The sequence below is a fragment of the Cheilinus undulatus genome, linkage group 22 (genome assembly GCF_018320785.1).
Source record: "Cheilinus undulatus linkage group 22, ASM1832078v1, whole genome shotgun sequence".
Taxonomy (NCBI): domain Eukaryota; kingdom Metazoa; phylum Chordata; class Actinopteri; order Labriformes; family Labridae; genus Cheilinus; species Cheilinus undulatus.
In genome coordinates this window covers 36,990,365-37,014,468 of record NC_054886.1, presented here as the reverse complement: position 1 = coordinate 37,014,468, position 24,104 = coordinate 36,990,365, and the positions used below count along the sequence as shown (strand labels likewise).

The window sequence follows — 24,104 nt, the reverse complement described above, 5'->3', positions numbered from 1 at the left end:
CTATTTCATTTTATTCTATTCAATTCTATTGTCTTACATTCTACAGCATTCTTCTCTACCCTACTCTGCTGTTCTCTACTGTAGTCTACTCTACCCTACTCTACTCTTCTCTACTGTATTCTACTCTACCCTACTCTGCTGTTCTCTACGGTAGTCTACTCTACCCTACTCTGCTCCTCTCTACTGTATTCTACTCTACCCTACTCTACTCTTCTCTACTGTATTCTACTCTACCCTACTCTACTGTTCTCTACTGTATTCTACTCTACCCTACTCTGCTATACTCTACCCTACTCTGCTATACTCCACATTTTTTCTACTCTACCCTACTCTACTCTTCTCTACTGTATTCTACTCTACCCTACTCTGCTATACTCCACTGTTTTCTACTCTACCCTACTCTTCTCTTCTCTACTGTATTCTACTCTACCCTACTCTGCTATACTCCACTGTTTTCTACTCTACCCTACTCTGCTCTTCTCTACTGTATGCTACTCTACCCTACTCTGCTATACTCCACATTTTTTCTACTCTACCCTACTCTACTCTTCTCTACTGTATTCTACTCTACCCTACTCTGCTATACTCCACTGTTTTCTACTCTACCCTACTCTGCTCTTCTCTACTGTATTTTACTCTGCTATACTCTACTGTATTCTACTCTACTATACTCTACTGTATTCTACTCTGCTATACTCTACTGTATTCTACTCTGCTATACTCTACTGTTTTCTACTCTACCCTACTCTGCTCTTCTCTACTGTAATCTACTCTACCCGACTCTGCTCTTCTCTACTGTATTCTACTCTACCCTACTCTACTGTTCTCTAGTGTTTTCTACTCTACCCGACTCTGCTATACTCCACTGTTTTCTCCTCTACCCTACTCTGCTATACTCTACTGTATTCAACTCTGCTATACTCTACTGTATTCTACTCTGCTACACTCTACTGTATTCGACTCTGCTATACTCTACTGTATTCGACTCCGCTATACTCCACTGTTTTCTACTTTACCCTACTCTGCTATACTCTACCCTACTCTGCTCTTCTCTACTGTTTTCTACTCTACCCTACTCTGCTATACTCCACTGTTTTCTACTCTACCCGACTCTGCTCTTCTCTACTGTATTCTACTCTACCATACTCTGCTCTTCTCTACTGTTTTCTACTCTACCCTACTCTGCTATACTCTACTGTTTTCTACTCTACCCTACTCTGCTCTTCTCTACTGTATTCTACTCTACCCTACTCTGCTATACTACACTGTTTTCTACTCTACCCGACTCTGCTCTTCTCTACTGTATTCTACTCTACCATACTCTGCTCTTCTCTACTGTTTTCTACTCTACCCTACTCTGCTATACTCTACTGTTTTCTACTCTACCCTACTCTGCTATACTCCACTGTTTTCTACTCTACCCTACTCTGCTCTTCTCTACTGTATTCTACTCTACCCCACTCTGCTACACTCCACTGTTTCCTACTCCACCCGACTCTGTTGTTCTCTACTGTAGTCTATTCTACGCTACTCTGCTCTTCTCTAACGTATTCTACTCTACCCTACTCTTCTATACTCCACTGTTTTCTGCTCTACCCTACTCTGCTCTTCTCTACTGTATTCTACTCTACCCTACTCTGCTATACTCCACTGTTTTCTACTCTACCCTACTCTGCTCTTCTCAACTGTATTCTACTCTACCCTACTCTGCTTCACTCCACTGTTTTCTACTCTACCCGACTCTGCTCTTCTCTACATTACTCTGCTCTTCTCCACTGTATTCTACTCTACCCCACTCTGCTACACTCCACTGTTTTCTACTCTACCCGACTCTGCTGTCCTCTACTGTAGTCTATTCTACGCTACTCTGCTCTTCTCTACTGTATTCTACTCTACCCTACTCTGCTCTTCTCTACTGTTTTCTACTCCACCCTACTCTGCTATCCTCCACTGTTTTCTACTCCACCCTACTCTGCTATCCTCCACTGTTTTCTACTCTACCCTACTCTGCTATCCTCCACTGTTTTCTACTCCACCCTACTCTGCTATCCTCCACTGTTTTCTACTCTACCCTACTCTGCTATACTCCACTGTTTTCTTCTCTACCCAACTCTGCTCTTCTCTACATTACTCTGCTCTTCTCTACTGTATTCTACTCTACCCCACTCTGCTACACTCCACTGTTTTCTACTCTACCCGACTCTGCTCTTCTCTACATTACTCTGCTCTTCTCTACTGTATTCTACTCTACCCTACTCCGCTCTTCTCTACTGTATTCTACTCTACCCTACTCTGCTCTTCTCTACTCTACCCTACTCTGCTCTTCTCCACTGTTTTCTACTCTACCCTACTCTGCTCTTCTCTACTGTATTCTTCTCTACCCTACTCTGCTCTTCTCTACTGTATTCTACTCTACCCTATTCTGCTATACTCCAGTGTTTTCTACTCTACCCTACTCTGCTCTTCTCTACTGTTTTCTACTCTACCCTACTCTGCTATACTCCACTGTTTTCTACTCTACCCTATTCTGCTATACTCCACTGTTTTCTACTCTACCCTATTCTGCTATACTCCACTGTTTTCTACTCTACCCTATTCTGCTCTTCTCCACTGTTTTCTACTCTACCCTACTCTGCTCTTCTCTACTGTATTCTACTCTACCCTACTCTGCTATACTCCACTGTTTTCTACTCTACCCTATTCTGCTATACTCCACTGTTTTCTACTCTACCCTACTCTGCTACACTCCACTGTTTTCTACTCTACCCTACTCTGCTCTTCTCTACTGTTTTCTACTCTACCCTACTCTGCTAAACTCCACTGTTTTCTACTCTACCCTACTCTGCTATACTCCACTGTTTTCTACTCTACCCTATTCTGCTCTTCTCTACTGTTTTCTACTCTACCCTACTCTGCTCTTCTCTACTGTTTTCTACTCTACCCTACTCTGCTTTTCCCTTCTGTTTTCTACTCTACCCTACTCTGCTATACTCCACTGTATTCTACTCTACCCTACTCTGCTATACTCCACTGTTTTCTACTCTACCCTACTCTGCTCTTCTCTACTGTATTCTACTCTGCTATACTCTACTGTATTCGACTCTGCTCTTCTCTACTGTATTCTACTCTGCTATACTCTACTGTATTCGACTCTGCTATACTCTACTGTATTCGACTCTGCTATACTCTACTGTATTCGTCTCTGCTATTCTCTACTGTATTCGACTCTGCTATACTCCACTGTTTTCTACTCTACCCTATTCTGCTATACTCTACTGTATTCTACTCTACCCTACTCTGCTATACTCTACTGTATTCTACTCTACCCTACTCTGCTTTTCCCTACTGTTTTCTACTCTACCCTACTCTGCTATACTCCACTGTTTTCTACTCTACCCTACTCTGCTATACTCTACTGTATTCTACTCTACCCTACTCTGCTTTTCCCTTCTGTTTTCTACTCCACCCTACTCTGCAATACTCCACTGTTTTCTACTCTACCCTACTCTGCTATACTCCACTGTTTTCTACTCTACCCAACTCTGCTCTTCTCTACATTACTCTGCTCTTCTCTACTGTTTTCTACTCTACCCCACTCTGCTACACTCCACTGTTTTCTACTCTACCTGACTCTGCTCTTCTCTACATTACTCTGCTCTTCTCCACTGTTTTCTACTCTACCCTACTCTGCTACACTCCACTGTTTTCTACTCTACCCTACTCTGCTCTTCTCTACTGTATTCTACTCTACCCTATTCTGCTATACTCCACTGTTTTCTACTCTACCCTATTCTGCTCTTCTCTACTGTATTCTACTCTACCCTACTCTGCTTTTCCTTTCTGTTTTCTACTCTCCCCTACTCTGCTATACTCCACTGTTTTCTACTCTACCCTACTCTGCTACACTCCACTGTTTTCTACTCTACCCTACTCTGCTACACTCCACTGTTTTCTACTCTACCCTACTCTGCTATACTCCACTGTTTTCTACTCTACCCTACTCTGCTCTTCTCTACTGTATTCTACTCTACCCTATTCTGCTATACTCCACTGTTTTCTACTCAACCCTACTCTGCTCTTCTCTACTGTATTCTCCTCTACCCTACTCTGCTTTTCCCTTCTGTTTTCTACTCTACCCTACTCTGCTATACTCCACTGTTTTCTACTCTACCCAACTCTGCTATACTCCACTGTTTTCTACTCAACCCTACTCTGCTCTTCTCTACTGTTTTCTACTCTACCCTACTCTGCTATACTCTACTGTATTCTACTCTAACCTACTCTGCTCTTCTCTACTGTTTTCTACTCTACCCTACTCTGCTACACTCCACTGTTTTCTACTCTACCCTACTCTGCTCTTCTCTACTGTATTCTACTCTACCCTACTCTGCTATACTCCACTGTTTTCTACTCTACCCTACTCTGCTATACTCTACTGTATTCTACTCTAACGTACTCTGCTCTTCTCTACTGTTTTCTACTCTACCCTACTCTGCTACACTCCACTGTTTTCTACTCTACCCTACTCTGCTCTTCTCTACTGTATTCTACTCTACCCTATTCTGCTATACTCCACTGTTTTCTACTCTACCCTATTCTGCTCTTCTCTACTGTATTCTACTCTACCCTACTCTGCTTTTCCTTTCTGTTTTCTACTCTCCCCTACTCTGCTATACTCCACTGTTTTCTACTCTACCCTATTCTGCTATACTCCACTGTTTTCTACTCTACCTTACTCTGCTATACTCCACTGTTTTCTACTCTACCCTACTCTGCTCTTCTCTACTGTATTCTACTCTACCCTACTCTGCTATACTCCACTGTTTTCTACTCTACCATATTCTGCTATACTCCACTGTTTTCTACTCTACCCTACTCTGCTCTTCTCTACTGTATTCTACTCTACCCTATTCTGCTATACTCCACTGTTTTCTACTCTACCCTACTCTGCTATACTCCACTGTTTTCTACTCTACCCTATTCTGCTATACTCCACTGTTTTCTCCTCTACCCTACTCTCCTATACTCCACTGTTTTCTACTCTACCCTACTCTGCTTTTCTCTACTGTATTCTACTCTACCCTACTCTGCTATACTCCACTGTTTTCTACTCTACCTTACTCTGCTCTTCTCTACTGTATTCTACTCTACCCTACTCTGCTATACTCCACTGTTTTCTCCTCTACCCTACTCTGCTATACTCCACTGTTTTCTACTCTACCCTACTCTTCTCTTCTCTACTGTTTTCTGCTCTACCCTACTCTGCTATACCCCACTGTTTTCTACTCTACCCTACTCTGCTACACTCCACTGTTTTCTGCTCTACCCTACTCTGCTATACTCTACTGTATTCTACTCTACCCTACTCTGCTATACTCCACTGTTTTCTACTCTACCATATTCTGCTATACTCCACTGTTTTCTACTCTACCCTACTCTGCTTTTCTCTACTGTATTCTACTCTACCCTACTCTGTTATACTCCACTGTTTTCTCCTCTACCCTACTCTGCTATACTCCACTGTTTTCTACTCTACCCTACTCTTCTCTTCTCTACTGTTTTCTGCTCTACCCTACTCTGCTATACCCCACTGTTTTCTACTCTACCCTACTCTGCTACACTCCACTGTTTTCTACTCTACCCTACTCTGCTATACTCCACTGTTTTCTACTCTACCCTACTCTGCTATACTCCACTGTTTTCTACTCAACCCTACTCTGCTACACTCCACTGTTTTCTACTCTACCCTACTCTGCTCTTCTCTACTGTATTCTACTCTACCCTACTCTGCTTTTCCCTTCTGTTTTCTACTCTGCTATACTCCACTGTTTTCTACTCTACCCTACTCTGCTCTTCTCTACTGTATTCTACTCTACCCTACTCTGCTACACTCTACTGTTTTCTACTCTACCCTACTCTGCTCTTCTCTACGGTTTTCTGCTCTACCCTACTCTTCTCTACTGTATTCTACTCTACCCTACTCTTCTCTACTGTATTCTACTCTACCCTATTCTGCTATACTCCACTGTTTTCTACTCTACCCTATTCTGCTCTTCTCTACTGTATTCTACTCTACCCTACTCTGCTTTTCCTTTCTGTTTTCTACTCTCCCCTACTCTGCTATACTTCACTGTTTTCTACTCTACCCTACTCTGCTATGCTCCACTGTTTTCTACTCTACCCTACTCTGCTATACTCTACTGTATTCTACTCTACCCTACTCTGCTATACTCCACTGTTTTCTACTCTACCATATTCTGCTATACTCCACTGTTTTCTACTCTACCCTACTCTGCTATACTCCACTGTTTTCTACTCTACCCTACTCTGCTATACTCTACTGTATTCTACTCTACCCTACTCTGCTATACTCCACTGTTTTCTACTCTACCCTACTCTGCTATACTCCACTGTTTTCACTCTCTACCTACTCTGCTATACTCCACTGTTTTCTCCTCACCCTACTCTGCTATACTCCACTGTGTATTCTACTCACCCTACTCTGCTATACTCCACTGTTTTCTACTCTACCCGCCTCTGCTATACTCTACTGTATTCTACTCTACCCTACTCTGCTATACTCCACTGTTTTCTACTCTACCCTACTCTGCTATACTCCACTGTTTTCTACTCTACCCTACTCTGCTATACTCCACTGTTTTCTACTCTACCCTACTCTTCTCTTCTGTACTGTATTCTACTCTACCCTACTCTGCTATACTCCACTGTTTTCTCCTCTACCCTACTCTGCTATACTTCACTGTTTTCTACTCTACCCTACTCTGCTATGCTCCACTGTTTTCTACTCTACCCTACTCTGCTATACTCTACTGTATTCTACTCTACCCTACTCTGCTATACTCCACTGTTTTCTACTCTACCATATTCTGCTATACTCCACTGTTTTCTACTCTACCCTACTCTGCTATACTCCACTGTTTTCTACTCTACCCTACTCTGCTATACTCTACTGTATTCTACTCTACCCTACTCTGCTATACTCCACTGTTTTCTACTCTACCATATTCTGCTATACTCCAATGTTTTCTACTCTACCCTACTCTGCTATACTCCACTGTTTTCTCCTCTACCCTACTCTGCTATACTCCACTGTTTTCTACTCTACCCTACTCTTCTCTTCTGTACTGTATTCTACTCTACCCTACTCTGCTATACTCCACTGTTTTCTCCTCTACCCTACTCTGCTATACTCCACTGTTTTCTACTCTACCCTACTCTGCTATACTCCACTGTTTTCTACTCAACCCTACTCTGCTCTTCTCTACTGTATTCTACTCTACCCTACTCTGCTCTTCTCTACTGTTTTCTACTCTACCCTACTCTGCTATACTCTACTGTATTCTACTCTAACCTACTCTGCTCTTCTCTACTGTTTTCTACTCTACCCTACTCTGCTACACTCCACTGTTTTCTACTCTACCCTACTCTGCTCTTCTCTACCGTATTCTACTCTACCCTACTCTGCTATACTCCACTGTTTTCTACTCTACCCTACTCTGCTATACTCTACTGTATTCTACTCTAACCTACTCTGCTCTTCTCTACTGTTTTCTACTCTACCCTACTCTGCTTTTCCTTTCTGTTTTCTACTCTCCCCTACTCTGCTCTTCTCTACTGTTTTCTACTCTACCCTACTCTGCTCTTCTCTACTGTATTCTACTCTACCCTACTCTGCTATACTCCACTGTTTTCTACTCTACCCTACTCTACTATACTCTACTGTATTCTACTCTACCCTACTCTGCTATACTCCACTGTTTTCTACTCTACCATATTCTGCTATACTCCACTGTTTTCTACTCTAACCTACTCTGCTCTTCTCTACTGTATTCTACTCTACCCTATTCTGCTATACTCCACTGTTTTCTACTCTAACCTACTCTGCTCTTCTCTACTGTATTCTCCTCTACCCTACTCTGCTTTTCCCTTCTGTTTTTTACTCTACCCTACTCTGCTATACTCCACTGTTTTCTACTCTACCCTACTCTGCTCTTCTCCACTGTTTTCTACTCTCCCATACTTTGCTATACTCTACACTACTCTGCTATACTCCACTGTTTTCTACTCTACCCTACTCTGCTATACTCCACTGTTTTCTACTCTCCCATACTTTGCTATACTCTACCCTACTCTGCTATACTCCACTGTTTTCTACTCTTCCCTACTCTGCTCTTCTCTACTGTTTTCTGCTCTACCCTACTCTGCTATACCCCACTGTTTTCTACTCTACCCTACTCTGCTACACTCCACTGTTTTCTACTCTACCCTACTCTGCTACACTCCACTGTTTTCTACTCTACCCTACTCTGCTATACTCCACTGTTTTCTACTCAACCCTACTCTGCTCTTCTCTACCGTATTCTACTCTACCCTATTCTGCTATACTCCACTGTTTTCTACTCTACCATATTCTGCTATACTCCACTGTATTCTCCTCTACCCTACTCTGCTATACTCTACTGTATTCTACTCTAACCTACTTGTTTTCTACTCTCCCATACTGTGCTATACTCTACACTACTCTGCTATACTCCACTGTTTTCTACTCTACCCTACTCTGCTATACTCCACTGTTTTCTACTCTCCCATACTTTGCTATACTCTACCCTACTCTGCTCTTCTCTACTGTATTCTACTCTACCCTACTCAGCTACACTCCACTGTTTTCTACTCTACCCTACTCTGCTCTTCTCTACTGTTTTCTGCTCTACCCTACTCTGCTACACTCCACTGTTTTCTACTCTACCCTACTCTGCTATACTCCACTGTTTTCTACTCTACCCTACTCTGCTCTTCTCTACTGTATTCTCCTCTACCCTACTCTGCTTTTCCCTTCTGTTTTCTACTCTACCCTACTCTGCTATACTCCACTGTTTTCTACTCAACCCTACTCTGCTCTTCTCTACTGTATTCTACTCTACCCTACTCTGCTCTTCTCTACTGTTTTCTACTCTACCCTACTCTGCTATACTCCACTGTTTTCTACTCTACCCTACTCTGCTATACTCTACTGTTTTCTACTCTAACCTACTCTGCTCTTCTCTACTGTTTTCTACTCTACCCTACTCTGCTATACTCCACTGTTTTCTACTCTACCCTACTCTGCTCTTCTCTACTGTATTCTACTCTACCCTATCCTGCTATACTCCACTGTTTTCTACTCTACCCTACTCTGCTCTTCTCTACTGTATTCTACTCTACCCTACTCTGCTTTTCCCTTCTGTTTTCTACTGTACCCTACTCTGCTATACTCCACTGTATTCTACTCTACCCTATCCTGCTATACTCCACTGTTTTCTACTCTAACCTACTCTGCTCTTCTCTACTGTTTTCTACTCTACCCTACTCTGCTATACTCCACTGTTTTCTACTCTACCCTACTCTGCTCTTCTCTACTGTATTCTACTCTACCCTACTCTGCTATACTCCACTGTTTTCTACTCTACCGTACTCTGCTATACTCTACTGTATTCTACTCTACCCTACTCTGCTATACTCCACTGTTTTCTACTCTACCATATTCTGCTATACTCCACTGTTTTCTACTCTACCCTACTCTGCTCTTCTCTACTGTATTCTTCTCTACCCTATTCTGCTATACTCCACTGTTTTCTACTCTACCCTACTCTGCTCTTCTCTACTGTATTCTTCTCTACCCTATTCTGCTATACTCCACTGTTTTCTACTCTACCCTACTCTGCTCTTCTCTACTGTATTCTACTCTACCCTACTCTGCTATACTCCACTGTTTTCTACTCTACCCTACTCTGCTATACTCTACTGTATTCTACTCTACCCTACTCTGCTATACTCCACTGTTTTCTACTCTACCATATTCTGCTATACTCCACTGTTTTCTACTCTACCCTACTCTGCTCTTCTCTACTGTATTCTTCTCTACCCTACTCTGCTATACTCCACTGTTTTCTACTCTACCATATTCTGCTATACTCCACTGTTTTCTACTCTACCCTACTCTGCTCTTCTCTACTGTATTCTTCTCTACCCTATTCTGCTATACTCCACTGTTTTCTACTCTACCCTACTCTGCTCTTCTCTACTGTATTCTTCTCTACCCTATTCTGCTATACTCCACTGTTTTCTACTCTACCCTACTCTGCTCTTCTCTACTGTATTCTACTCTACCCTACTCTGCTATACTCCACTGTTTTCTACTCTACCCTACTCTGCTCTTCTCTACTGTATTCTACTCTACCCTACTCTGCTATACTCCACTGTTTTCTACTCTACCATATTCTGCTATACTCCACTGTTTTCTACTCTACCCTACTCTGCTCTTCTCTACTGTATTCTTCTCTACCCTACTCTGCTATACTCCACTGTTTTCTACTCTACCCTACTCTGCTATACTCCACTGTTTTCTACTCTCCCATACTTTGCTATACTCTACACTACTCTGCTATACTCCACTGTTTTCTACTGTACCCTACTCTGCTATACTCCACTGTTTTCTACTCTACCCTACTCTGCTCTTCTCTACTGTATTCTACTCTACCCTACTCTGCTACACTCCACTGTTTTCTACTCTACCCTACTCTGCTCTTCTCTACTGTTTTCTGCTCTACCCTACTCTGCTATACCCCACTGTTTTCTACTCTACCCTACTCTGCTACACTCCACTGTTTTCTACTCTACCCTACTCTGCTACACTGCACTGTTTTCTACTCTACCCTACTCTGCTATACTCCACTGTTTTCTACTCTACCCTACTCTGCTCTTCTCTACTGTACTCTACTCTACCCTATTCTGCTATACTCCACTGTTTTCTACTCTACCCTACTCTGCTCTTCTCTACTGTATTCTACTCTACCCTACTCTGCTCTTCTCTACTGTATTCTACTCTACCCTACTCTGCTCTTCTCTACTGTTTTCTACTCTACCCTTCTCTGCTATACTCCACTGTTTTCTACTCTACCCTACTCTGCTATACTCCACTGTTTTCTACTCTACCCTACTCTGCTATACTCCACTGTTTTCTACTCTACCCTACTCTGCTCTTCTCTACTGTATTCTACTCTACCCTACTCTGCTCTTCTCTACTGTTTTCTACTCTACCCTACTCTGCTATACTCCACTGTTTTCTACTCTACCCTACTCTGCTATACTCCACTGTTTTCTACTCTACCCTACTCTGCTATACTCCACTGTTTTCTACTCTACCCTACTCTGCTATACTCCACTGTATTCTACTCTAACCTACTCTGCTCTTCTCTACTGTATTCTACTCTACCCTATTCTGCTATACTCCACTGTTTTCTACTCTACCCTACTCTGCTCTTCTCTACTGTATTCTACTCTACCCTACTCTGCTTTTCCCTTCTGTTTTCTACTCTCCCCTACTCTGCTATACTCCACTGTTTTCTACTCTACCCTATTCTGCTATACTCCACTGTTTTCTACTCTACCCTACTCTGCTATACTCCACTGTTTTCTACTCTACCCTACTCTGCTCTTCTCTACTGTATTCTACTCTACCCTACTCTGCTTTTCCCTTCTGTTTTCTACTCTCCCCTACTCTGCTATACTCCACTGTTTTCTACTCTACCCTATTCTGCTATACTCCACTGTTTTCTACTCTACCCTACTCTGCTATACTCCACTGTATTCTACTCTACCCTACTCTGCTATACTCTACTGTATTCTACTCTACCCTACTCTGCTATACTCCACTGTTTTCTACTCTACCCTACTCTGCTCTTCTCTACTGTATTCTACTCTACCCTATTCTGCTATACTCCACTGTTTTCTCCTCTACCCTACTCTGCTTTTCCCTTCTGTTTTCTACTCTACCCTACTCTGCTATACTCCACTGTTTTCTACTCTACCCTACTCTGCTATACTCCACTGTTTTCTACTCTACCCTACTCTGCTCTTCTCTACTGTATTCTACTCTACCCTACTCTGCTACACTCCACTGTTTTCTACTCTACCCTACTCTGCTCTTCTCTACGGTTTTCTGCTCTACCCTACTCTTCTCTACTGTATTCTACTCTACCCTACTCTTCTCTACTGTATTCTACTCTACCCTACTCTTCTCTACTGTATTCTATTCTACCCTACTCTGCTCTTCCCTACTGTATTCTACTCTACCCTACCCTTCTCTACTGTTTTCTATTCTACCCTACTCTGCTATACTCTACTATTTTCATCATTACTCTACTGTGTTATACTCTTATCTACTGCTTTCATTTTTACTGTTTTGTACTTTGCTGTTTTCGTCTTTGCTCTACTGTTTTGTTCTTTACAAAGCTGTTTTCATCTTTACTCGACTGTATTATACTCTTCTCTACTGTTTTCATCTTTACTCCACTGTTTTGTACTTTACTGTTTTCTTCTTTTCTCTACCCTCCTCTACTCCACTGTTTTCATCTTTATTGCACTGTTTTGTACTTTACTGTTTTCGTCTTTTCTCTACTGTTTTGTTTTTTACTCTGCTGTTTTCATCTTTACTCTACTTGACTGTATTATACTCTTCTCTACTGTTTTCATCTTTACTCTACTGTTTTGTACTTTACTGTTTTCGTCTTTTCTCTACTCTCCTCTACTCCACTGTTTTCATCTTTATTGTACTGTTTTGTACTTTACTGTTTTCGTCTTTGCTCTACTCTACTCCACTGTTTTCATCTTTACTGTTTTGTACTTTACTGTTTTCGTCTTTTCTCTACTTCACTGTTTTAGTCTTTACCGTTTTCATCTTTACTCTACTGCATTCTACTGTACTCTACTTTTCTCTGTTTGACAGTCTATGTTTTTTTGTCTCTGTAGGGATGATGGTGAGTCTGGAGTGTCTCAGAGAAACCCCTCTGGTCAGTATTAAGCAGCAGCTCTTTACTGAGGCCAGGAAGTACCCACTCTATCACCTGCTGCAGGTATGTCTCTGTTTCACCCCTGACCCCTCCCCTGTATATCACTGCTGATAACAGGTATAACCTCTGCTCTTTGATTGGCCAGGAGGAGTCATGTTACATCTTCGTCGGCGTGACCCAGGAAGCAGAGAGAGAGGAGTTTTATGATGAGACGAGGCGGCTTTGCGACCTCCGGCTGTTTCACCCAATTCTAAAGGTCATCGAGCCGCTGGGTAACCGAGAGGAGAAGATCCTAAACAGAGAGATAGGTAACACCTGGACTCCCCTGGACTCAACTGGAATCATCTTAACTCACGTCACCATCTTACATCACCTGTCACCTGTCCTCATCATCTGTCATCTCCTATTGACCATCACCTGTCATTATTCATCTTCATGCCATTGGACCACTGGCCAATGTGCCATCATCAATCTTCAACAGAGCTCCACGGTCTGTTTTCTGCATAGTGGATCTGATTATTCTCCATGATGTCATAACCATCTAAAGGTAGATGTAGCATGGGCTAAATGTTTATCCAGAGTTATCATTTAGCTGTTTGGCATGGTTCCTTCGTCAAAATACAGATCTAGGGAATTTCTAGAAGGACCATGGAGGATTTGAAAAGGAAATGTTCTTCAAAACCTGGAACAGCCAGGAAAGGGACAAGAATTGTTAAACTTTATAGTATGTCATCAACCATACTGTCTCTGGTGCTACTCATTAAAAAGTTGGGAAAGAAAATGGGCAGAAGTGGGTTAGGCTTGTTTAAAAGAAGAGTCAGAGTGGGTTAGACTGGTTCCAACGCAAGGTCAAAGTACAGTGAAAATGGATCTACAGCAGAGTCAAGGTAGGGTAGAACTGGATCTACAGCATGGTCAAGGTAGAGTAAAACTGGATCTAGAGTAAAACTGGATCTAGAGTGAGGTCAAAGTAGAGTAAAACTGGATCTAGAGCAGGGTCAGAGTAAAGTAAAACTAGATCTAGAGCGGGGTCAAAGTAGAGTAAACTGGATAAAGAGCAGGGTCAAAGTTGAGTAAAACTGGATCTGGAGTGAAACTGGATCTAGAGTGGGGTCAAAGTAGAGTAAACTGGATCTAGAGCAGGGACAAAGTAGAGTAAACAGGATCTAGAGTAGGGTCAAAATAGAGTAAACTGAATCTATAGCAGGGTCAGAGTAGAGTAAAACTGGATCTGGAGTGAAACTGGATCTAGAATGGGGTCAAAGTAGAGTATAACTGGATCTAGAGTAGGGTCAAAGTAGAGTAAACTGGATCTAGAGTAGGGTCAAAGTAGAGTAAACTGGATCTAGAGCAGGGTCAGAGTAGAGTAAAACTGGATCTGGAGTGAAACTGGATCTAGAGTAGGGTCAAAGTAGAGTAAACGATCTAGAGTAGGGTCAAAGTAGAGTAAACTGAATCTAGAGCAGAGTCAGAGTAGAGTTAAAATGGATCTGGAGTGAAATTGGATTTAGATCAGGGTGAAAGTTGAGTAAAACTGGATCTAGAGTAGGGTCAAAGTAGACTAAACTGGATCTAGAGCATGGTCAAAGTAGAGTAAACTGGATCTAGAGCAGGGTCAGAGTAGAGTAAAACTACATCTAGAATGGGGTCAAAGTAGAGTAAACTGGATCTAGAGCAGGGTCAAAATTGAGTTAAACTGGATCTGGAGTGAAACTGGATCTAGAGCAGGATCAAAGTTGAGCAAAACTGGATCTGGAGTGAACCTGGATCTAGAGTAGGGTCAAAGTAGAGTAAACTGGATCTAGAGTAGGGTAAAATGGGAGTAAACTGGATCTAGAGTAGGGTCAAAGTAGAATAAACTGAATCTAGAGCAGGGTCAGAGTAGAGTAAAACTGGATCTGGAGTGAAACTGGATCTAGAGTAGGGTCAAAGTAGAGTAAACTGGATCTAGAGTAGGGTCAAAGTAGAGTAAACTGGATCTAGAGCAGGGTCAAAGAAGAGTAAACTGGATCTAGAGCAGGGTCAGAGTAGAGTAAAACTGGATCTGGAGTAGGGTCAAAGTAGAGTAAACTGGATCTAGAGTAGGGTCAAAGTAGAGTAAACTGGATCTAGAGTGGGGTCAAAGTAGAGTAAACTGGATCTAGAGCAGAGTCAGAGTAGAGTAAAACTGGATCTGGAGTGAAACTGGATCTAGAGTAGGGTCAAAGTAGAGTAAATGATCTAGAGTAGGGTCAAAGTAGAGTAAACTGAGTGGGTTAGTCTTGCTCCTATAGCGGGGCCAAGGTGGGTAAGTATTGCTCCTATAGCGGGGTCAAGGTGGGTTAGTCTTGCTCCTATAGCAGGGTCGAGGTGGGTTAGTCTTGCTCCTATAGCGGGGCCAAGGTGGGTTAGTATTGCTCCTATAGCGGGGTCAAGGTTGGTTAATCTTGCTCCTATAGTAGGGTCAAGGTGGGTTAGTCTTGCTCCTATAGCAGGGTCAAGGTGGGTTAGTCTTTCTCCTATAGCGGGGTCAAGGTGGGTTAGTCTTGCTCCTATAGCGGGGCCAAGGTGAGTTGGTCTTGCTCCTATAGTAGGGTAGAGATGGGTTAGTCTTTCTCCTATAGCGGGGTCAAGGTGGGTTAGTCTTGCTCCTATAGCGGGGTCAAGGTGGGTTAGTCTTGCTCCTATAGCGGGGCCAAGGTGGGTTAGTCTTGCTCCTATAGCGGGGCCAAGGTGGGTTGGTCTTGCTCCTATAGCGGGGCCAAGGTGGGTTGGTCTTGCTCCTATAGCAAGGTCAAGTTGGGTTAGTCTTGCTCCTTTAGCGGGGCCAAGGTGGGTTAGTCTTGCACCTATAGTAGGGTCAAGATGGGTTAGTCTTTCTCCTATAGCGGGGCCAAGGTGGGTTAGTCTTGCACCTATAGTAGGGTCAAGATGGGTTAGTCTTTCTCCTATAGCGGGGCCAAGGTGGGTTAGTCTTGCACCTATAGTAGGGTCAAGATGGGTTAGTCTTTCTCCTATAGCGGGGTCAAGGTGGGTTAGTCTTGCACCTATAGTAGGGTCAAGGTGGGTTAGTCTTTCACCTATAGCAGGGTCAAGGTGGGTTAGTCTTTCTCCTATAGCGGGGTCAAGGTGGGTTAGTCTTGCTCCTATAGCGGGGCCAAGGTGGGTTAGTCTTGCTCCTATAGCAGGGTCGAGGTGGGTTAGTCTTGCTCCTATAGCGGGGCCAAGGTGGGTTAGTATTGCTCCTATAGCGGGGTCTAGGTGGGTTAGTCTTGCTCCTGTAGCAGGGTAGAGGTGGGTTAGTCTTGCTCCTATAGCGGGGCCAAGGTGGGTTAGTCTTGCTCCTATAGCAGGGTCGAAGTGGGTTAGTCTTGCTCCTATAGCGGGGCCAAGGTGGGTTAGTATTGCTCCTATAGCGGGGTCAAGGTGGGTTAGTCTTGCTCCTATAGCGGGGCCAAGGTGGGTTAGTCTTGCTCCTATAGCAAGGTCAAGTTGGGTTAGTCTTGCTCCTTTAGCGGGGCCAAGGTGGGTTAGTCTTGCACCTATAGTAGGGTCAAGATGGGTTAGTCTTTCTCCTATAGCGGGGTTAAGGTGGGTTAGTCTTGCACCTATAGTAGGGTCAAGGTGGGTTAGTCTTTCTCCTATAGCGGGGTCAAGGTGGGTTAGTCTTTCTCCTATAGCGGGGTCAAGGTGGGTTAGTCTTGCTCCTATAGCGGGGCCAAGGTGAGTTGGTCTTGCTCCTATAGTAGGGTCAAGATGGGTTAGTCTTTCTCCTATAGCGGGGCCAAGGTGGGTTAGTCTTGCTCCTATAGCGGGGTCAAGGTGGGTTAGTCTTGCTCCTATAGCGGGGCCAAGTTGGGTTGGTCTTGCTCCTATAGCGGGGCCAAGGTGGGTTGGTCTTGCTCCTATAGCAAGGTCAAGTTGGGTTAGTCTTGCTCCTTTAGCGGGGCCAAGGTGGGTTAGTCTTGCACCTATTGTAGGGTCAAGATGGGTTAGTCTTTCTCCTATAGCGGGGTCAAGGTGGGTTAGTCTTGCACCTATAGTAGAGTCAAGGTGGGTTAGTCTTTCTCCTATAGCGGGGTCAAGGTGGGTTAGTCTTGCTCCTATAGCGGGGCCAAGGTGGGTTGGTCTTGCTCCTATAGCGGGGCCAAGGTGGGTTAGTCTTGCTTCTATAGCAAGGTCAAGTTGGGTTAGTCTTGCTCCTATAGCGGGGCCAAGGTGGGTTAGTATTGCTCCTATAGCAAGGCCAAGGTGGGTTAGTCTTGCTCCTATAGCAAGGCCAAGGTGGGTTAGTCTTGCTCCCATAGCGGGGCCAAGGTGGGTTGGTCTTGCTCCTATAGCGGGGCCAAGGTGGGTTGGTCTTGCTCCTATAGCAAGGTCAAGTTGGGTTAGTCTTGCTCCTTTAGCGGGGCCAAGGTGGGTTAGTCTTGCACCTATAGTAGGGTCAAGATGGGTTAGTCTTTCTCCTATAGCGGGGTCAAGGTGGGTTAGTCTTGCACCTATAGTAGAGTCAAGGTGGGTTAGTCTTTCTCCTATAGCGGGGTCAAGGTGGGTTAGTCTTGCTCCTATAGCGGGGCCAAGGTGGGTTGGTCTTGCTCCTATAGCGGGGCCAAGGTGGGTTAGTCTTGCTTCTATAGCAAGGTCAAGTTGGGTTAGTCTTGCTCCTATAGCGGGGCCAAGGTGGGTTAGTATTGCTCCTATAGCAAGGCCAAGGTGGGTTAGTCTTGCTCCTATAGCAAGGCCAAGGTGGGTTAGTCTTGCTCCCATAGCGGGGCCAAGGTGGGTTGGTCTTGCTCCTATAGCGGGGCCAAGGTGGGTTGGTCTTGCTCCTATAGCAAGGTCAAGTTGGGTTAGTCTTGCTCCTTTAGCGGGGCCAAGGTGGGTTAGTCTTGCACCTATAGTAGGGTCAAGATGGGTTAGTCTTTCTCCTATAGCGGGGCCAAGGTGGGTTAGTCTTGCTCCTATAGTAGGGTCAAGATGGGTTAGTCTTTCTCCTATAGCGGGGTCAAGGTGGGTTAGTCTTGCACCTATAGTAGGGTCAAGGTGGGTTAGTCTTTCACCTATAGCGGGGTCAAGGTGGGTTAGTCTTTCTCCTATAGCGGGGTCAAGGTGGGTTAGTCTTGCTCCTATAGCGGGGCCAAGGTGGGTTAGTCTTGCTCCTATAGCGGGGCCAAGGTGGGTTAGTCTTGCTTAGTATTGCTCCTATAGCGGGTCTAGGTGGGTTAGTCTTGCTCCTGTAGCAGGGTAGAGGTGGGTTAGTCTTGCTCCTATAGCGGGGTCAAGGTGGGTTAGTCTTTCTCCTATAGCGGGGTCAAGGTGGGTTAGTCTTGCTCCTATAGCGGGGCCAAGGTGGGTTAGTATTGCTCCTATAGCGGGGTCAAGGTGGGTTAGTCTTGCTCCTATAGCGGGGCCAAGGTGGGTTAGTCTTGCACCTATAGTAGGGTCAAGATGGGTTAGTCTTTCTCCTATAGCGGGGTTAAGGTGGGTTAGTCTTGCACCTATAGTAGGGTCAAGGTGGGTTAGTCTTTCTCCTATAGCGGGGTCAAGGTGGGTTAGTCTTTCTCTATAGCGGTCAAGGTGGGTTAGTCTTGCTCCTATAGCGGGCCAAGGTGAGTTGGTCTTGCTCTATAGTAGGGTCAAGATGGGTTAGTCTTTCTCCTATAGCGGCCAAGGTGGGTTAGTCTTGCTCCTATAGCGGGGTCAAGGTGGGTTAGTCTTGCTCCTATAGCGGGGCCAAGTTGGGTTGGTCTTGCTCCTATAGCGGGGCCAAGGTGGGTTGGTCTTGCTCCTATAGCAAGGTCAAGTTGGGTTAGTCTTGCTCCTTTAGAGGGGCCAAGGTGGGTTAGTCTTGCACCTATTGTAGGGTCAAGATGGGTTAGTCTTTCTCCTATAGCGGGGTCAAGGTGGGTTAGTCTTGCACCTATAGTAGAGTCAAGGTGGGTTAGTCTTTCTCCTATAGCGGGGTCAAGGTGGGTTAGTCTTGCTCCTATAGCGGGGCCAAGGTGGGTTGGTCTTGCTCCTATAGCGGGGCCAAGGTGGGTTAGTCTTGCTTCTATAGCAAGGTCAAGTTGGGTTAGTCTTGCTCCTATAGCGGGGCCAAGGTGGGTTAGTATTGCTCCTATAGCAAGGCCAAGGTGGGTTAGTCTTGCTCCTATAGCAAGGCCAAGGTGGGTTAGTCTTGCTCCCATAGCGGGGCCAAGGTGGGTTGGTCTTGCTCCTATAGCGGGGCCAAGGTGGGTTAGTCTTGCTCCTATAGCAAGGCCAAGGTGGGTTAGTCTTGCTTCTATAGCAAGGCCAAGGTGGGTTAGTCTTGCTTCTATAGCAGGCCTAAACTAGGATAGACTGGTTAACGTTTTCTATCGCCCCCTGCAGGGTTTGCCATCGGGATGCCAGTTTGTGAGTTTGAGATGATGAAGGACCCGGAGGTTCAGGACTTCAGGCGGTCCATTCTGAGTGTGTGCAGAGAGGCCATGGAGGAGCGGGAGGGGGGTGGAGCCCACAGCCAGGCCCTGTATGTTTACCCCCCCAATGTTGAGTCCAGTCCCCAGCTCCCCCAGCACATCTACAGTAAGCTGGACAAAGGTAAGGACACTGAGACTCCAGTAAGGGCAGCGCTGTACGTACACATGTCTCTTTTAACTGTCCTGTCCCTTTAAACCATCTGTGTAGTCAAACTGGCGTATAACCACAAGCCTGTTCATAACTTCAACCCTGTTTATATCTTTAAACCTGTCTATCTTTCTGCAGGGCGGCTGATTGTGACCATCTGGGTGATCGTGTCACCATCAAACTCAAAACAGAAGTATACTCTAAAGGTATGACCTAAACGTGAAGTTCTCATGTGAGGATAAGGTTCTACAGTGAGGATAAGGTTCTATTGTGAGGAGAAGGTTTTACTGTGAGGTAAAGGTTCTACTGTGAGGATAAGGTTCTACTGTGAGGATAAGGTTCTACTGTGAGGATAAGGTTCTACTGTGAGGAGAAGGTTCTATTGTGAGGAGAAGGTTCTATTGTGAGGATAAGGTTCTATTGTGAGGACAAGGTTCTACTGTGAGGAGAAGGTTCTACTGTGAGGATAAGGTTCTACTGTGAGGATAAGGTTCTACTGTGAGGATAAGGTTCTATTGTGAGGACAAGGTTCTACTGTGAGGAGAAGGTTCTACTGTGAGGATAAGGTTCTACTGTGAGGATAAGGTTCTACTGCGAGGATAAGGTTCTACTGTGAGGATAAGGTTCTACTGTGAGGATAAGGTTCTATTGTGAGGATAAGGTTCTACTGTGAGGAGAAGGTTCTACTGTGAGGATAAGGTTCTGCTGTGAGGATAAGGTTCTACTGTGAGGATAAGGTTCTACTGTGAGGATAAGGTTCTATTGTGAGGACAAGGTTCTACTGTGAGGAGAAGGTTCTACTGTGAGGATAAGGTTCTGCTGTGAGGATAAGGTTCTACTGTGAGGATAAGGTTCTACTGTGAGGAGAAGGTTCTATTGTGAGGACAAGGTTCTACTGTGAGGAGAAGGTTCTACTGTGAGGATAAGGTTCTGCTGTGAGGATAAGGTTCTACTGTGAGGAGACGGTTCTACTGTGAGGATAAGTTTCTGCTGTGAGGATAAGGTTCTATTATGAGGACAAGGTTCTACTGTGAGGATAAGGTTCTACTGTGAGGATAAGGTTCTATTGTGAGGAGAAGGTTCTACTGTGAGGAGAAGGTTCTACTGTGAGGATAAGGTTCTACTGTGAGGATAAGGTTCTACTGTGAGGATAAGGTTCTACTGTGAGGATAAGGTTCTATTGTGAGGACAAGGTTCTACTGTGAGGAGAAGGTTCTACTGTGAGGATAAGGTTCTGCTGTGAGGATAAGGTTCTACTGTGAGGTGACGGTTCTACTGTGAGGATAAGTTTCTGCTGTGAGGATAAGGTTCTATTATGAGGACAAGGTTCTACTGTGAGGAGACGGTTCTACAGTGAGGATAAGGTTCTACTGCGAGGATAAGGTTCTACTGTGAGGATAAGGTTCTACAGTGAGGATAATGTTCTATTGTGAGGAGAAGGTTTTACTGTGAGGTAAAGGTTCTACTGTGAGGATAAGGTTCTACTGTGAGGATAAGGTTCTACTGTGAGGATAAGGTTCTACTGTGAGGAGAAGGTTCTATTGTGAGGAGAAGGTTCTACTGTGAAGATAAGGTTCTACTGTGAGGATAAGGTTCAACAGTGAAAAGAAGGTTCTACTGTGAGGAGAAGGTTCTACAGTGAGGTAAAGGTTCTACTGTGAGGATAAGGTTCTACTGTGAGGAGAAGGTTCTACAGTGAGGACAAGGTTCTACTGTGAGGAGAAGGTTCTACTGTGAGGATAAGGTTCTGCTGTGAGGATAAGGTTCTACTGTGAGGAGACGGTTCTACTGTGAGGATAAGGTTCTACAGTGAGGATAAGGTTCTACAGTGAGGAGAAGGTTCTACTGCGAGGATAAGGTTCTACAGTGAGGATAAGGTTCTACAGTGAGGAGAAGGTTCTACTGTGAGGATAAGGTTCTACAGTGAGGATAAGGTTCTACAGTGAGGATAAGGTTCTACTGCGAGGATAAGGTTCTACAGTGAGGAGAAGGTTCTACTGCGAGGATAAGGTTCTACAGTGAGGAGAAGGTTCTACTGCGAGGATAAGGTTCTACAGTGAGGATAAGGTTCTACAGTGAGGAGAAGGTTCTACTGTGAGGATAAGGTCCTACAGTGAGGATAAGGTTCTATTGTGAGGAGAAGGTTTTACTGTGAGGTAAAGGTTCTACTGTGAGGATAAGGTTCTACTGTGAGGATAAGGTTCTACAGTGAGGACAAGGTTCTACAGTGAGGACAAGGTTCTACAGTGAGGATAAGGTTCTACTGTGAGGATAAGGTTCAACAGTGAGGAGAAGGTTCTACTGTGAGGAGAAGGTTCTACAGTGAGGTAAAGGTTCTACTGTGAGGATAAGGTTCTACTGTGAGGAGAAGGTTCTACAGTGAGGACAAGGTTCTACTGTGAGGAGAAGGTTCTACTGTGAGGATAAGGTTCTACAGTGAGGATAAGGTTCTACAGTGAGGATAAGGTTCTACTGCGAGGATAAGGTTCTACAGTGAGGAGAAGGTTCTACTGCGAGGATAAGGTTCTACAGTGAGGATAAGGTTCTACAGTGAGGATAAGGTTCTACTGCGAGGATAAGGTTCTACAGTGAGGAGAAGGTTCTACTGCGAGGATAAGGTTCTACAGTGAGGAGAAGGTTCTACTGCGAGGATAAGGTTCTACAGTGAGGATAAGGTTCTACAGTGAGGAGAAGGTTCTACTGTGAGGATAAGGTTCTACAGTGAGGATAAGGTTCTATTGTGAGGAGAAGGTTTTACTGTGAGGTAAAGGTTCTACTGTGAGGATAAGGTTCTACTGTGAGGATAAGGTTCTACAGTGAGGACAAGGTTCTACAGTGAGGACAAGGTTCTACAGTGAGGATAAGGTTCTACTGTGAGGATAAGGTTCAACAGTGAGGAGAAGGTTCTACTGTGAGGAGAAGGTTCTACAGTGAGGTAAAGGTTCTACTGTGAGGATAAGGTTCTACTGTGAGGAGAAGGTTCTACAGTGAGGACAAGGTTCTACTGTGAGGAGAAGGTTCTACTGTGAGGATAAGGTTCTGCTGTGAGGATAAGGTTCTACTGTGAGGAGACGGTTCTACTGTGAGGATAAGGTTCTGCTGTGAGGATAAGGTTCTATTATAAGGACAAGGTTCTACTGTGAGGAGACGGTTCTACTGTGAGGACAAGGTTCTGCTGTGAGGATAAGGTTCTACTGTGAGGAGAAGGTTCTACTGTGAGGAGAAGATTCTACAGTGAGGAGAAGGTTCTACAGTGAGGAGAAGGTTCTACTGTGAGGATAAGGTTCTACAGTGAGGATAAGGTTCTATTGTGAGGAGAAGGTTTTACTGTGAGGTAAAGGTTCTACTGTGAGGATAAGGTTCTACTGTGAGGATAAGGTTCTACAGTGAGGACAAGGTTCTACAGTGAGGACAAGGTTCTACAGTGAGGATAAGGTTCTACTGTGAGGATAAGGTTCTACAGTGAGGATAAGGTTCTACAGTGAGGAGAAGGTTCTACTGCGAGGATAAGGTTCTACAGTGAGGATAAGGTTCTACAGTGAGGATAAGGTTCTACTGTGAGGATAAGGTTCTACAGTGAGGATAAGGTTCTACAGTGAGGATAAGGTTCTACTGCGAGGATAAGGTTCTACAGTGAGGAGAAGGTTCTACTGCGAGGATAAGGTTCTACAGTGAGGAGAAGGTTCTACTGCGAGGATAAGGTTCTACAGTGAGGATAAGGTTCTACAGTGAGGAGAAGGTTCTACTGTGAGGATAAGGTTCTACAGTGAGGATAAGGTTCTATTGTGAGGAGAAGGTTTTACTGTGAGGTAAAGGTTCTACTGTGAGGATAAGGTTCTACTGTGAGGATAAGGTTCTACAGTGAGGACAAGGTTCTACAGTGAGGACAAGGTTCTACAGTGAGGATAAGGTTCTACTGTGAGGATAAGGTTCAACAGTGAGGAGAAGGTTCTACTGTGAGGAGAAGGTTCTACAGTGAGGTAAAGGTTCTACTGTGAGGATAAGGTTCTACTGTGAGGAGAAGGTTCTACAGTGAGGACAAGGTTCTACTGTGAGGAGAAGGTTCTACTGTGAGGATAAGGTTCTACAGTGAGGATAAGGTTCTACAGTGAGGATAAGGTTCTACTGCGAGGATAAGGTTCTACAGTGAGGAGAAGGTTCTACTGCGAGGATAAGGTTCTACAGTGAGGAGAAGGTTCTCACTGCAGGATAAGGTTCTACAGTGAGGATAAGGTTCTACAGTGAGGAGAAGGTTCTACTGTGAGGATAAGGTTCTACAGTGAGGATAAGGTTCTATTGTGAGGAGAAGGTTTTACTGTGAGGTAAAGGTTCTACTGTGAGGATAAGGTTCTACTGTGAGGATAAGGTTCTACAGTGAGGACAAGGTTCTACAGTGAGGACAAGGTTCTACAGTGAGGATAAGGTTCTACTGTGAGGATAAGGTTCAACAGTGAGGAGAAGGTTCTACTGTGAGGAGAAGGTTCTACAGTGAGGTAAAGGTTCTACTGTGAGGATAAGGTTCTACTGTGAGGAGAAGGTTCTACAGTGAGGACAAGGTTCTACTGTGAGGAGAAGGTTCTACTGTGAGGATAAGGTTCTGCTGTGAGGATAAGGTTCTACTGTGAGGAGACGGTTCTACTGTGAGGATAAGGTTCTGCTGTGAGGATA

At 44.4% G+C, this 24,104-nt stretch overlaps 1 protein-coding gene across 4 annotated transcripts in view; it reads left to right on the top strand.

Annotated features, from left to right (window-relative positions):
* The window catches only part of zgc:158659 (uncharacterized protein LOC791141 homolog), an 83,671-nt gene that overhangs the window by 23,834 nt on the left and 35,733 nt on the right, over positions 1-24,104 (top strand). For 3 of the 4 annotated variants that reach the window (XM_041779213.1, XM_041779212.1, XM_041779215.1), the window contains exons 3-6: positions 12,808-12,911; positions 12,994-13,156; positions 19,200-19,409; positions 19,575-19,642. In XM_041779213.1, coding sequence (XP_041635147.1) covers positions 12,808-12,911; positions 12,994-13,156; positions 19,200-19,409; positions 19,575-19,642 — 545 coding nt within the window. Of the gene's footprint in view, positions 1-12,807; positions 12,912-12,993; positions 13,396-19,199; positions 19,410-19,574; positions 19,643-24,104 lie in introns of those variants that run through there. The other variant, XM_041779214.1, reaches the window with a different exon arrangement.